The sequence below is a fragment of the Epinephelus fuscoguttatus genome, linkage group LG3, assembly GCF_011397635.1.
Source record: "Epinephelus fuscoguttatus linkage group LG3, E.fuscoguttatus.final_Chr_v1".
In the NCBI taxonomy this organism is placed as follows: domain Eukaryota; kingdom Metazoa; phylum Chordata; class Actinopteri; order Perciformes; family Serranidae; genus Epinephelus; species Epinephelus fuscoguttatus.
In genome coordinates, this window is record NC_064754.1 from 21,384,368 (window position 1) to 21,396,890 (window position 12,523).

The 12,523-nt window shown below is 41.8% G+C and overlaps 1 protein-coding gene across 2 annotated transcripts in view; it reads left to right on the forward strand.

Annotated features, from left to right (window-relative positions):
• Positions 1-12,523, forward strand: part of cntln (centlein, centrosomal protein) — a 112,132-nt gene that overhangs the window by 27,102 nt on the left and 72,507 nt on the right. For both annotated transcript variants that reach the window (XR_007448922.1, XM_049571394.1), the window contains exons 10-11: positions 3,712-3,852; positions 11,394-11,513. Coding sequence is in view for 1 of the 2 variants with exons in the window: in XM_049571394.1 (XP_049427351.1) it covers positions 3,712-3,852; positions 11,394-11,513 (261 nt within the window). In the remaining variant the exon portion in view is untranslated. The remainder of the gene's footprint in view (positions 1-3,711; positions 3,853-11,393; positions 11,514-12,523) is intronic.

Genomic DNA, 12,523 nt, shown 5'->3' on the forward strand with positions numbered 1-12,523 from the left:
TTTGGAGCTGGGCCATGTCCTGGACCAGAGACATACTAATGACATGGACTCCAGTGGTGTGTTTTACCAGCTCAACTGCTCTCATTAGATGAGAACCTCTGTGTAGCACAGCTCGCCTCATTAATGAAGCACAGCCATGTGCCGCTGCAGAAACATGCACTCACTCGTTTAAGTACATACACTCAGGTCAAACAGGCTGTGTGGGAGGACTCAGGGTTGTGTACACACACATACAAAACATATATCCTACTCACTGTGTGCTGTCCTTCTATAGAGTCCTTCCTCAGTGCATTACCAGTTAACACACAGACACTCATACATATATGCACACACATATTCTTTGAAGAATCACCATGTTGAATACAAAGTGTACCTGGCCTGGTGGGGGGCATGCACCTTCTAGCCCTCTCTTCTGAAGCCTATCCAATCACTTTCACAAATGCTGTCGCTCCACAGATGTGAGTATGTAGTTGCGTATGCATGTAGTTTTGTGTGTGTGTGTGTGTGTGTGTGTGTTTGTGTGTGTGGCGGGGGCCCCTCCTGATTATAGCTGCTCCATAATTAACAGTGATCAGATTTGTTTTGTGGCATAAATGGTGCATGTGTAGAACATTAGGCCTGGCAAGTCTCATTTCACATTCAGCTCAAGGGCTCGGCAGCAGACGGGTCACGAGCTTCAGGGAGCACAATCACAAGCCTCCCTCCATATGGTCCTGCCTGCCGCATCCTCAGCAGCGAGGGCCGCGAGTGCCAGACAAGTTCCCCCAAGAACCTAATCGTGTTCAGTAATTACCAAGACCAGCTTTTCTCTTTTTTTTTTTCCCTCCCTCCCTCCCTCAGCCTCCCCACAATCTCTTGCTCTTTTTTTCCACTGCACCTGCATGCTCTCTTCTTCTCTTTCAATCTCGTGCTCTCTCCCTGTCCGTTGCTTTCACTAAGCTGCTTGTAATATGTTTATTTTTTCCCTTTTGCATCCTTGCTCCTTTACTGTCTCACACTTTCCCTGTTTTATTTTTTGCTGGATAAAAACCAGGATGGGGATGAGAGAGATTGTGAGAGGAAAAAAACTCAGACACTCCCGCATCAGTTAATTTCTAAATTGCTTTATGTGGCTGATGCCGAAAAACCCAGTCCGTCCTCCTGACTGCCTGGAAATTATAAATAATTGTAACAGATGCGCCAATATGGCCGGCCTCCAATAAACGAGGCCCCAGATAATTTGACCAACCCCCTTTGACAGGCCAATTTAATAAAACATGAACAAAATCTTCCTCACTAATAATTTATCATCCCCTCTCCTCCCCTTTGGTTAAAGTTGATTACCCTGGCAGTTAACAAGGTCACGCCCAGATGCCAGGTTTCTGATAATGCAATCAGGACTCGTCGGAAAAAAGGTGATGACATCCTGTGCGGTTTTCTTGACTACCTGGCCTCCCAGTAAAACACAGTTGTGAATCCTTCTGTTTGTCAGAAGACTTTGATTTGATGTGTTGCAAGCTGATGTGTTGTTGATAGCAGCTGGTGAATCTGTTTTTCAGAGTTTTACACCTTTTTATTAAGGACTTAAGAAAAGAAAGGTGAGAATTTATGCAGCAAGGTGATGGAGTCAAGAGGTATATGAGTGAGTGTTAGATAAGATAAAGGACTCAGACGTCACTGAGCTTATACAAAGTGTATATACAGCACATGCTCTTTGGCTGCAGAGTGAATGTGTCTCTGTAACAGAATGTATCCTGGCCCTGAAAATCATCTTGTCTGTACACACATCACTATAAAGAGCTGTTCATAACAGCAGCGGCAGAAGTGTGAAGATAGAATGTCACATTTAAGCGACATAAAATCAATTTGCATGGTTGCATTATAGGAATGTACATGCTTGAGTATATGCATTTGTGCATGTATGTGCATCAACCTGCTCCTCTGTGGGTGGGCCCTCTGCTTTATCATTGTCCCCTTCAGTTTGTTTTGGTAGTCCCCGCTGTGTGCTGAGGTGTGCAGATGCTGCTCGACACCAGCTAATAGACACTGATAAATAGACGGGCCATGATAGCACACACACCACAGTTCAGGAGATGGTAGATAGCTGTCTCACTGCCACATGACACATCTGGCAGCGTATGAAAATGTTGTGTAAACTTTGAGTATACAAAGGTTAGCATGTTGAACTACTTGAGACAATGTCAGTGTGTGCTTTTCTACGTCTCCCTGAATTAATTTTGACAACTGTTGTTCATCCAGTCAGAGGTAGAAATGTGGGCAGCTTGGCCACCCACATGTATGTACACACTTCGACATGTCTGTTATCTTACTGTTGGCTTCCTCAAAATGTCATATCCTAATAAAAACATTGCATTATGATCCATTAACTCTCACAGTGCAAACTGGTATCTCCACCTCTCCTGTAGATTTCTTCCTGTATACTGTAATCATAAAACTAGTGTTGTCACAATACTTGAATTTCTAACTTCAATATAATACCTTGAATAATACCAGGGGACATATTGGCATTGAGAGAGTGAAATTAAATTTCTTTTATCAGAAGATAAATATAACAAAGCTTTAACAGGATGATGTCAACTGGTCTTTTCTTGGTTCGTAGCAGAGAAAAGCAGAATGACTGTAAACATTAACAATAATGGAAGCATTTTTTACATGAACAAAAACAGTATTCTTCTTGCAGTAGTGCACAGCTTCAAAAACATTTGTGATTGCCACACATTGGAAAAACAATAAAGTGCAAGTAATAAACAAAACAAAATCAAGCCGCAAAAGCCTTTATGCAACCAGAGCGAATGACACGAGTAATGAGAAGACGACAATGCGAGTTAATGACAGCTGTGGCGCCACTGTGTTATCAGCTGTTGGAGAGAAATGAGTGAGAAAGTAGTATTTAGTATCAGAATTGAGGAAAATGAGTATTGAAATTTATTTAAGATATTCAGAGAAGATAATATACATTGTTAGAACGTGGCACTCTTAAATACTTGATTCTGATTGGTCAATCAACAAAATTCTGCAGTGGTTATTTCTTGAGATATCACCGCTGCTCTGATGCTCCGTTGCTAGGGACGCCATAGCAATGTGAGACTGAGGAGCATCAAAATCACTTAACGTTAGTCCACACAGGCCAAATAGGATCGGAGTGGCAAAATGCAGCATTTTCAGGACATCACTTTTAACATTTTTGGAGAGGACAAAACGCTTGATGTTTGGCTAAAAAGGGTGCTGTTAGTCTCAAGCTCTGCTTTTCAGCTTGCGCAACATTGATTTGACACAACAGACAAACATCAGCTACTGCCTTTGAAAAATGTCACTGTATTTGCTAATAGGCAGTGAACAATGCGAATATTGGTGCATCCTGAGTAGCCTCACCTCAGATGTCACAGATTTGGATCATTAATGAATTTCCTTACCTATATGAGAACATCGTCTTTTTGAAGATGACACTTGTTGAACATATGTACAATAATATGAATGTCAAATCGCTGTTAAGTCATAGACACATAAACGCATGTAAACACATGCAGGTTTTGAGCATACTGTTGGACGTGATAGTTTTCCCGCCGCCCAGCGAGCCAGGGTGTTTTAACTTTGGAGTCACGTTTTGTTTTGTCACTTTTCTGTTGTTCTCTGCACCTCTGGGCTTGTCTTTCTCTCTCTTCCTTGTTTTTCACTCACAAACACTCATGCACCGTCTCTCTTGTCTTTCAGGCAGTGGTGTCAGAGCAGGTTGACGCTGCAGCTCAGAGGTCTAGCCCTGATTCTGACTGGGCCCCCACCCGAGGCTCAGATCCCAGGCCAGAGGATAAGACCCTTCAACGGAGATCCACCACTTCTGTCAGAGGACAGCAGGTAGGTTACACTACTGCCAATTATGACAAAGACAGCACGTGGGTGAGCAGCTAACATGCCCACACTTACCCATTACCACTTTGCTCAGATTAGATCAAAGCCATAGAGAAGGGATATGAAGGAAATGGTCTGTTGAGAATCATGTGATTTATCAGACCCTGCTTCTGCCAACCTTTGTCCTGAACTCCTCAGCACACGCACGCACGCACACACACACACACACACACACACACACACGAATGCCCCTCCTACTGTGACCAGGCCGGCGTGTGCTGCTGGTTTCACGCATGCCTTGGGCTCAGGCACTGGCTAATTTACCGCTTCAACAGTACATTATGAACAAGAAAGAGGCTTTTGATCTTCTCAGTATTCCACTCATAAGTTTGGCAGGACATGTTTCTAGATGGCCTCACTCATTCTAAAGCTGGCCTGAAGACACACTGTTTGATTTATACAGCTGTCCTCATTATAGCTTCAATGGAGGTGCTTCTGTTCCGGCAGTTTATACATGTAATGTAATTATTTTGTACAAAATAAATAAACAGTATTGACATCATTTGATGTGCTTCCCTTTTCTGGAGGCTCTGTGATGCATGCCCTAAGACACACATGCACACACACTCACACACAATCTGTTGTTATTCACCTACTATTAATTATTTTGATTCTTGTGCTGATATTTTAAATTAGAATGGGACTATAATACATTTTTCACACAGTACATTTTTGATACCTTATTAGGCTGAATAATAACATGAATCATAATCTGATTTATAAAGACGTAAATCTGTGGTTTAACACAGTGTGCATCTTTTGTCCTTTTCTAAATAGAAACTTTCCTTAGATTAATCTATCTAAAATGTCAAGATCACAACAGTAATGTTGCTATTTTTAGAATCAGCATTTTGAACCTTTTCGTCACATTTAAACACCTTTCGTGAGCTTAAAGATGTCAAAAATCTGTGTTGATAGGACACTTAATCCTCCTCCGTTTTTACTATTTGAGTTCTTTAGTCCTGCATGGTTCACTTTTTCCACAGATGACATAAAACACCCATAAGTGAGAGTGTCTCTGTCCCAACCTGACAGGCCTGAGCTTCACTTGATGTGATACCGAAGTTATTTTTGTTCCGCACTCCACACTCAGACATACACACACACACACACACACACACACACACAAGCACATGATCTATTGCATATATACATTTAGAAATGAAATTTTAATGTGGGTACACGATCATATAACAACTGCTCGGCCAACATTTATGGAAAAAGATGACCATCCACAGAGATTAAATCAGAATTGTGAATTTGATGTTATCCTGCTCCCATGGACCCATTAAACTAAAAAATGTATTTGTTGAATATTTGTTCAAATCAATATATTTTTTTATTTTATTCAGTGATACAATTTGTACAATATAATTTCAAATGAAAAATAGATCAGCTTTGACAATGGGAAAGGTTGAAATGAAATGAGGATATAATTAAACTGATAAAATGTTTAAGATATCGTTTCAGATTCAGTTTTCACCGCTGAGTTTCATTTTGAACACTTTCTTTGCCGATTCTCAGTCAGTACCCATGTTTAAAATAACAATTTGGCCGAAGGCTCATACTAATGTTTTTCGTTGTTGTTGTGTTTGTCCTTCTTTGTCCCAGGGAAACAAATAAATCTCTGTTATAAAAAAATAACCAATCTGTTTTAAAGTGATTCAGTCCTTAATTACACTGTCTTTGAATGAGTACAAATTCAACGATACAAATTTGTGAAACAACCTTTAATATAACCTTCTTTCATATGAAAACATCTTTTAAAATAATAATAGGTGCTTAAAAAAACATTTTACTATATATATCTTATAAACAACAAATTTCTCCCTCAAGCCACTATATGTATTCATATGTCTTGCAAAAAAATAAATCTTACAAGACTACATTTGGCTGCATTATAATGTTAATCAGTGGAACCTCAGTAAGCTGTTAGTGCAGGCTACCACCAGTGTTAAGTAGCTCTCCTCCTGTCGGTGTCAACACAGATTTGTTGTTCACAATGTAGCATTATCAGGGAAACAATAGGGTGCGTCCCCTGACACAAAGATAGTGAGTTTACTGTATCCTTTAGTCCTGAAGACATCCTGGGGAAGATTTCTGTTTGTCCCAGGCACGATTTCTATTGTCACCGGAATGACAGGGTGCTATTGGTGTTGAGCCGTGCGTTTTAGCCTGCTCAACACTGACATGACACAATGGAAAAACATCGACCACTGCTACCATTGAATGAGATCTTACTTGCCGATAGTATGACAGCAGTCAACAAAGCAAATGTCGGCTGATACCAGTGTTTGGCGCATAAATCAATCCATCCCTAGTTTCGTCTTTTATTTTCTGAGAGATGATTACAAAACAGTCCTCTATATGGCTGCTACAAGGAGCAGACATTCTTCACTCAACCAGCCACCAGCTGTGTGGCACAGTGGCATGCTCATCTATACAGTCAATATTTGATTCTCCCTCTTCCCCAATAAGTCAAAAGAGTTGCAAATCTAAGGTCATAAGCTTTAGGTCAATCATGCCAACTTGATAAATCAGTTTAAACCTTACTGTCATTAAAAACATGAACATTTTGAGTAGTTGTTGCTGTTGGCAGCTTAATATTCAAATATGATGATGCTCCAAAGAAACCATAAACTTGTTATGCTTCATTACACTCCATTTAAACAATAATATCAGTCTGCAAGGTCAGACGGCGATGAAATGAGCCTTCTGTGCAGCCCACTGCTACCACCTAGGACACAATTTGCAGCTCTTTCAGTAAGTGCCTAAAGTGAAATGCGATTATTGGCCGAGGCAACGAGCAGTTCACAGCTGAACATGACTCGCAATTTGCCACACACAGTAAGTGTTAAACTGATGTTGTCAGGATTTGAGTAAAGTTTTCCTTAATTGGGAAAGCCTGAGTCAAATAAAACAAATACAAGTGAATTAACCTTTCAATCATTAGTAAAAATTAAGTTGAATATTATTCAGTCAGTTCAGCATAATCTGTAATTTTGCCATAGAAAGTTTGTACTTTATTTGACAAATCATTTTGTTTTTATAGTTTTCTTTCAAACCTTGAAAGGTATCTCACTATGGGAAGTGCCCCATCCCCATTCATAACCGCCTGTGGCCCCCAACATGGTATTCTCATTTTCTTCCCCGTGAAGATCACTTGAGTTCCTCAGCTGTCCTTACTTTAAGGTTTTCCTCTTAACACAGCCAAGATAGTCTATGAACGTGGATTATCTGGTGTCAGGAGATGCATTCACAGGCTATGGTTGTTGAGTTGTGGTGGACTTATACCTGTTTCATTCTGTTTTAACTGACAAGCTAGCACGTCAAAGTAAGCGTGCATGTATGTAGCTGCTAGCCGTCAAGGTTTTTTGTTAGCTGCTGCGGCTATTGCTGTATCCTCTCAGGGGAGCGCTGGTGGTGGCAAGGTTAGGGACGTAGTTCTGCCCTTGCCTAGACTTTTGTGGTTTTGCCATGTCAGGGAAGGACAACCATCGCCTCTGCACACTCACATATTTGGGAGTGAAGCACACTTGGACATTGCTTGAAGATGCAGATTCCTGTTGGTTAGAATTCTTGATTACCGTTGCATAGTGGTAAAGCCGTTTTTGCTTGGTCTTGCTGGGGGGACATGATGGAAGACCCCAGTGCAGCTCCTCAGAGGAGCGTGGTGGTGGAGAGGAAGATGAAGCTTATGTTTACACGAATTTCGTTAGTGATGGGAATGCCTTTTGCCACGGAGAGCCCTAGATGGCTAATTTCATTTTTCTCCACTTACGCATCTATTTGGACAGGACTCAGGGTTTTAGGAAGGGTAACCACCTCTTTGTATCTTGAGTCTCTTCTCATAGAAGGGTCTGTCACACTGGGTTGTGGGGCTATCATTTTGTCTTAGAAAGTGGTTGCTTGCAGCCTTTTGGCGCATTCCACCTGGGATATGGCTACCTCATGGGCTCTGTTCAGGGATATCTGTGCTAGTGCAAGCTGGGCATCTCCACATACATACATAACGCCTCGACATGACGGTGTCTTTGTTGGTGCACTCGTCTTCCGTGTGCGTTCATTGCAGTTGTTTATTCACAGGTCACCAGCTCTTACATTAGACATGCGTTTGGCACTGTATCCTGTTTTGTTTTTTTTAATTTATTTATTTATTTTTGTGCTCCTTTTTAGATTTTTTGTGAGATAGACTTTGTGTTTATGTGTGCACCCATGTGTTTACACTTGGACATAAGTTTGTCTATGTATGTGTCTTGTCCTGGTGTTGTGTGCATGTGCACAACATTCCTATTCACCCGGGAACTTGAACAAGTTCAGCTTTGAGAGCTCCAGACGCACACATGACACGCTGCTGCAATCATAAAGAAGCCCATTGATGACAGTGACCCCTCTCTCTGGGAGATGGAGAGAGTGAGAGAGTGGAGGAGGAAGGCGGTCGATTAAATGTTTCTTCTTTGCTCAACAGCCAGTGACACTGACCCCTCAGTAACTAAAAGTTTCACTCTTGCCTGCGTACAGACTCTGTTTAGATTCGGGCCTCTCTCCTCGTTTCCCTCTTACTGTATGCCCTCCTCCCCTCCATCTGCATTGCACTCTCATGTTTGCAGAGCCATTACAGGGTGCGATGCACAGGTCAGGTCATGGCCGCCAACCAGCTGCCGAGCTGAGGTAGACAGCGGGCACATCTTTCTTCGCCTCGTGCATGGTCTCTGCTTTTTATCTTTCAGGCCTGTCTTGTGGAACATTAGCAACAATGTCACAACATAGAGCCTCCCACACAAACAGAAGGCATTCATGTGTCTTGTGAACCTGCAGCAGACAGGCGTCCAACTGGACCAGAGAGAACATCTGCAGCAAATCTCAGTCATTTGTCAGTGTCACCATGTCATCTTCCCTTGTACTCCCTCAGACAAAGCACACTGCAGTTCCTCTCTGGTTCTCACATACAGAGGAACACTAATGTTGGAATATTCACTCATTGTTAAATAAATCCTCCCCAAAATGCACTTCCACCTGAAAACCTATTTAGAATTCATCCTCAGTAATCATACTTTATAGTTAGTCCTCTTCACTTTTAAGTTTAGGGCTTTTAGTTGATTTGGATCCCCCTTTTGGCCTCTCCCTTTCCCCTAAGCACATACAGGCTAAGCCAGTTGGCCTGCCACTCATCAGGAATATGCAGATCAATCTGCTAATTAGTTGCATAGAGTCATTAAGGCTGAGTTAGAACACATGGTTGGCACCCATGCAGGCATGATAGCAGAAGCGGGCACACCAGGTCACTGCAGTCAACTGTAGCCCGAGGGCACATTCCCAAACACACTTGCATACTTAGGCATTTTTGTCACAGGCAAATGATTTTACAAACATGCATGCTGTAGTGATAATGTAAACCTATCACAAGACAAGTTACATAAATGTGTATATACTATTGTTAAAATCCTTAATATTTTCATAATATCACCCTGCAATTTTGGCCAGGATTTGTTATTGCCTTTAAATATACAGTATTTGAATTCTCTTACTGTAGTTATGGTTTTCATTGCCACTGACGAATTTTGCTTCCCTCAGAGAAAATTATACATGGTAGACATGATGCAGCAGACAATCACCATTGCATATATGCATTTTACATAATGCAGGCGGTAGAACATTTTACTGTCTTTTTAGGTCTTTGACGACTTCACGCAATGACCCTTCATAGCCTACGGTTTGTTTGGCTGCACTGTAAACAAACAGGATTACACAGATCCTTAAAAAGTCTTTAAAGGCATTGAATTCATTAATCTAAAAATTAGGCTTTAATTGGTATCGATATGTCTTAAATCAATCTTTAAAAGGTCTTAAAAATGCTAAGACATGGGAAGTAGGATTTTATCATTTTTTCTGACACTGCATTGTGTATTTTAATAATAACTGGTAACATCTATTTTTAAACAATTTACTAAATGCCTATTACATTAACGTCACGCAGATCAGGACAGCATAACCAACGGCACTTTTATGGCCTGAGTAGGATCAACTGTCTGCTGGCTTGCTGTCGCTGTACCCTGGACGATATTGAGAAGTGCAAATTCATGGAACATGGAACAAGACAGTGCATACGAGGCTCGGTGTACTTTATGCAGAAAGATTTTCAAATTTGGCATGATGGTAATCATGGCAGTGGAATCACAAAATCACCAAGAAAACTCAACAACAAATGCCAGGTATTTTCCAAGTTCTCTTCTACCCTCGTCTTCACCATGAAACAAAACTCATGTTTTATGTTACAATAAACATTTGGACAAAATTGTCCTTACACTAAGTTATTGAGGTTGGTTCAGTTTTGGTTATTGTAAAATTGGTCTTAAATTTCATTTGATTGGCATTAAAGGGATCTAAGAAGTCTAAAATCCAACTAGCCTTAAGCTGTAGGAACCCTGACAAATATGAGTTCCTCTTCTTCTACTGGTGGGCCCGTAAGACATGTTTGCTGCCCCCTGTGGTTGATACATGTATCATTTCGAAGGGTAACCCTAGGACCTGTGTTATTAAAATACACTTGCCGTTTCTACCTAACTCTAGTTTTCTAACTTCAAAAGACAACAAAGCTTGTAACAGCCATCAGAACATATTTTTTTCGAGGGAGGGGGCTTATTGAGCCATTGTCCTATCATAAACCTCCTCACTCCACCACCACCACCTCCTACTCCTCCTGCACTACTCATCCACTCCAGCCCAAGGACTGTTGTACGTTTAGTCGCATTGCATATTTTAGCCTGCCATCTGGTCAGCCCTGCCTGGCACCGCAGGGGGCCTCCTATCCTCCCATATTCATATTCCACTAGCATATTGTTCCCACTGCTTTTCTACAGCGCGGCCCCAGCACTTCTCCACTTCTTTATTTATTTCTACAGAAGAGGCTGGCTAGCAAACTGCACCCCCCCCTAATCGGCGGCTCTTCCAGTTGTCCTATCAAGTGTAACCTGGAGGCCCCTAGTAGAGCAATTAGAGCGGCCTCCCTGCCCACCTCTTGTAATGAAGCCCAGCACATTCTGGAATCTATAGCCCCTTTAGTCTCCCCTAATGGGACATCATTATTGTCAAAGAAACAATGTAAATGGAAATGAACATACTCATTAGCCAGTCGCAGGGAGAAACCTTTGCCGCTCTCAGCTTGCAACTCCCACTTCCAAACACACACATACGCACACACAAAACCGAACCTCCTCCCTTCAGCTTCTGCGGACTGCTGCTCCAGCCAGCTTGCTTTATTCCTCTGATAGCATGTTTGTTTGTGTGTGCATATGTGTGTACCGGAGAAGACAATGTGCATGTTTTACTCAAGGTGAGAGGGGAATGGAATGAACATGGATGATTCCATTATTGGCATTCACTCAGTGTTTCTACAGATGTTAATTGTTGCATGGGTTTGTGCATGCCTGTGTAAGTGAAGTGTGCTCAAGTTCTCACCCCAGTGCTTCTATGCTTACCTGTCCCAGGGTGCACCAGTGCAGCGATCCAGGTCTCTGTCCCCAGCCAGCAGTGCAGAGTCAGGTAGCGAGAGGAGAAGAGGGGCAGAACAGAGGATTAAAGACCTTGAGGAGCTGCTGCAATTGAAGGTAACTAGCTAGCATCGATGAATACACATAATATCCTCTCCTTTTCTCTACTCTACATTAATCAGTTTATCCCAAACTCTTCTTTATGTTTTTTTCTAACGGTAACTTCTTTGTTTCCTGCAGCCTTCATCATCCTCACTGCCTTTTCTGTCTTAATCGTCTGTCTCAATATTTTCCCCTCATGCCTGTGGCTGTTGACTGCCAGTGACTTTGACATACATAAAGGCCTTGGTTAGTGAATTGGGCACGCTCAGTAACAAAGAGATGTCCAGTTAATAGTGTGGCGAACTAGACAGGCATACTGGAGCTGCTTGTTGCTCTGGCCACTATCTTACATATGATTGCTGCTATCAGCTGCTAGGTTGTAGGAAGGTTTGCAGCTCTGTAAGAGTCACGGTCACCAAAGGGTTCAATTGCAATACAGCTGCCACTGCCTCCTCCATGACCTTCTCTTACAGTGTCTTTCACACACACATACAAATACGTATGTGTGCGCACACAAACAGAGCGTGCGTAGGCAGTGAAGCAGCAGGAGAGGAGCTGCTCTGGTGAAAGTGGATGCAGCAGGGTTTTTTCCCTTAAACGAATCAGCTTTATTGGTCTTTTAACCTTCACATGCTCTATGACGTCTTTCTCCCACTATTCTTCATTCCCATGTATTATTTTCTTCTGTCTCTCAAATTCACTGCAAGCAAAATACACTTAATTTTCACCTTTCCCCTATGTTTCTTTTAAGGTCTCAAAATTTGACTTCCTCTTTTATTTTATGTCAGCAGAATATATCTTCCACTGCCATAATCGTTTTTGTTTTTTTTTTAATTTTGACTTTTCCCTAAAGCGGTTGCCTTTCGTTATCCTTTCCATCTTTCAGGCTGACCAGTGAGTATGTGATTATGCAGAGGTCATCTCCCTTTGAACACAATCCCAGGAACACATTAGACATCATTTTCTTGTCAGATCTGAAGTGTCTGAATTACATCACCGGCAGACACCTAGTCAGACGTTAACGC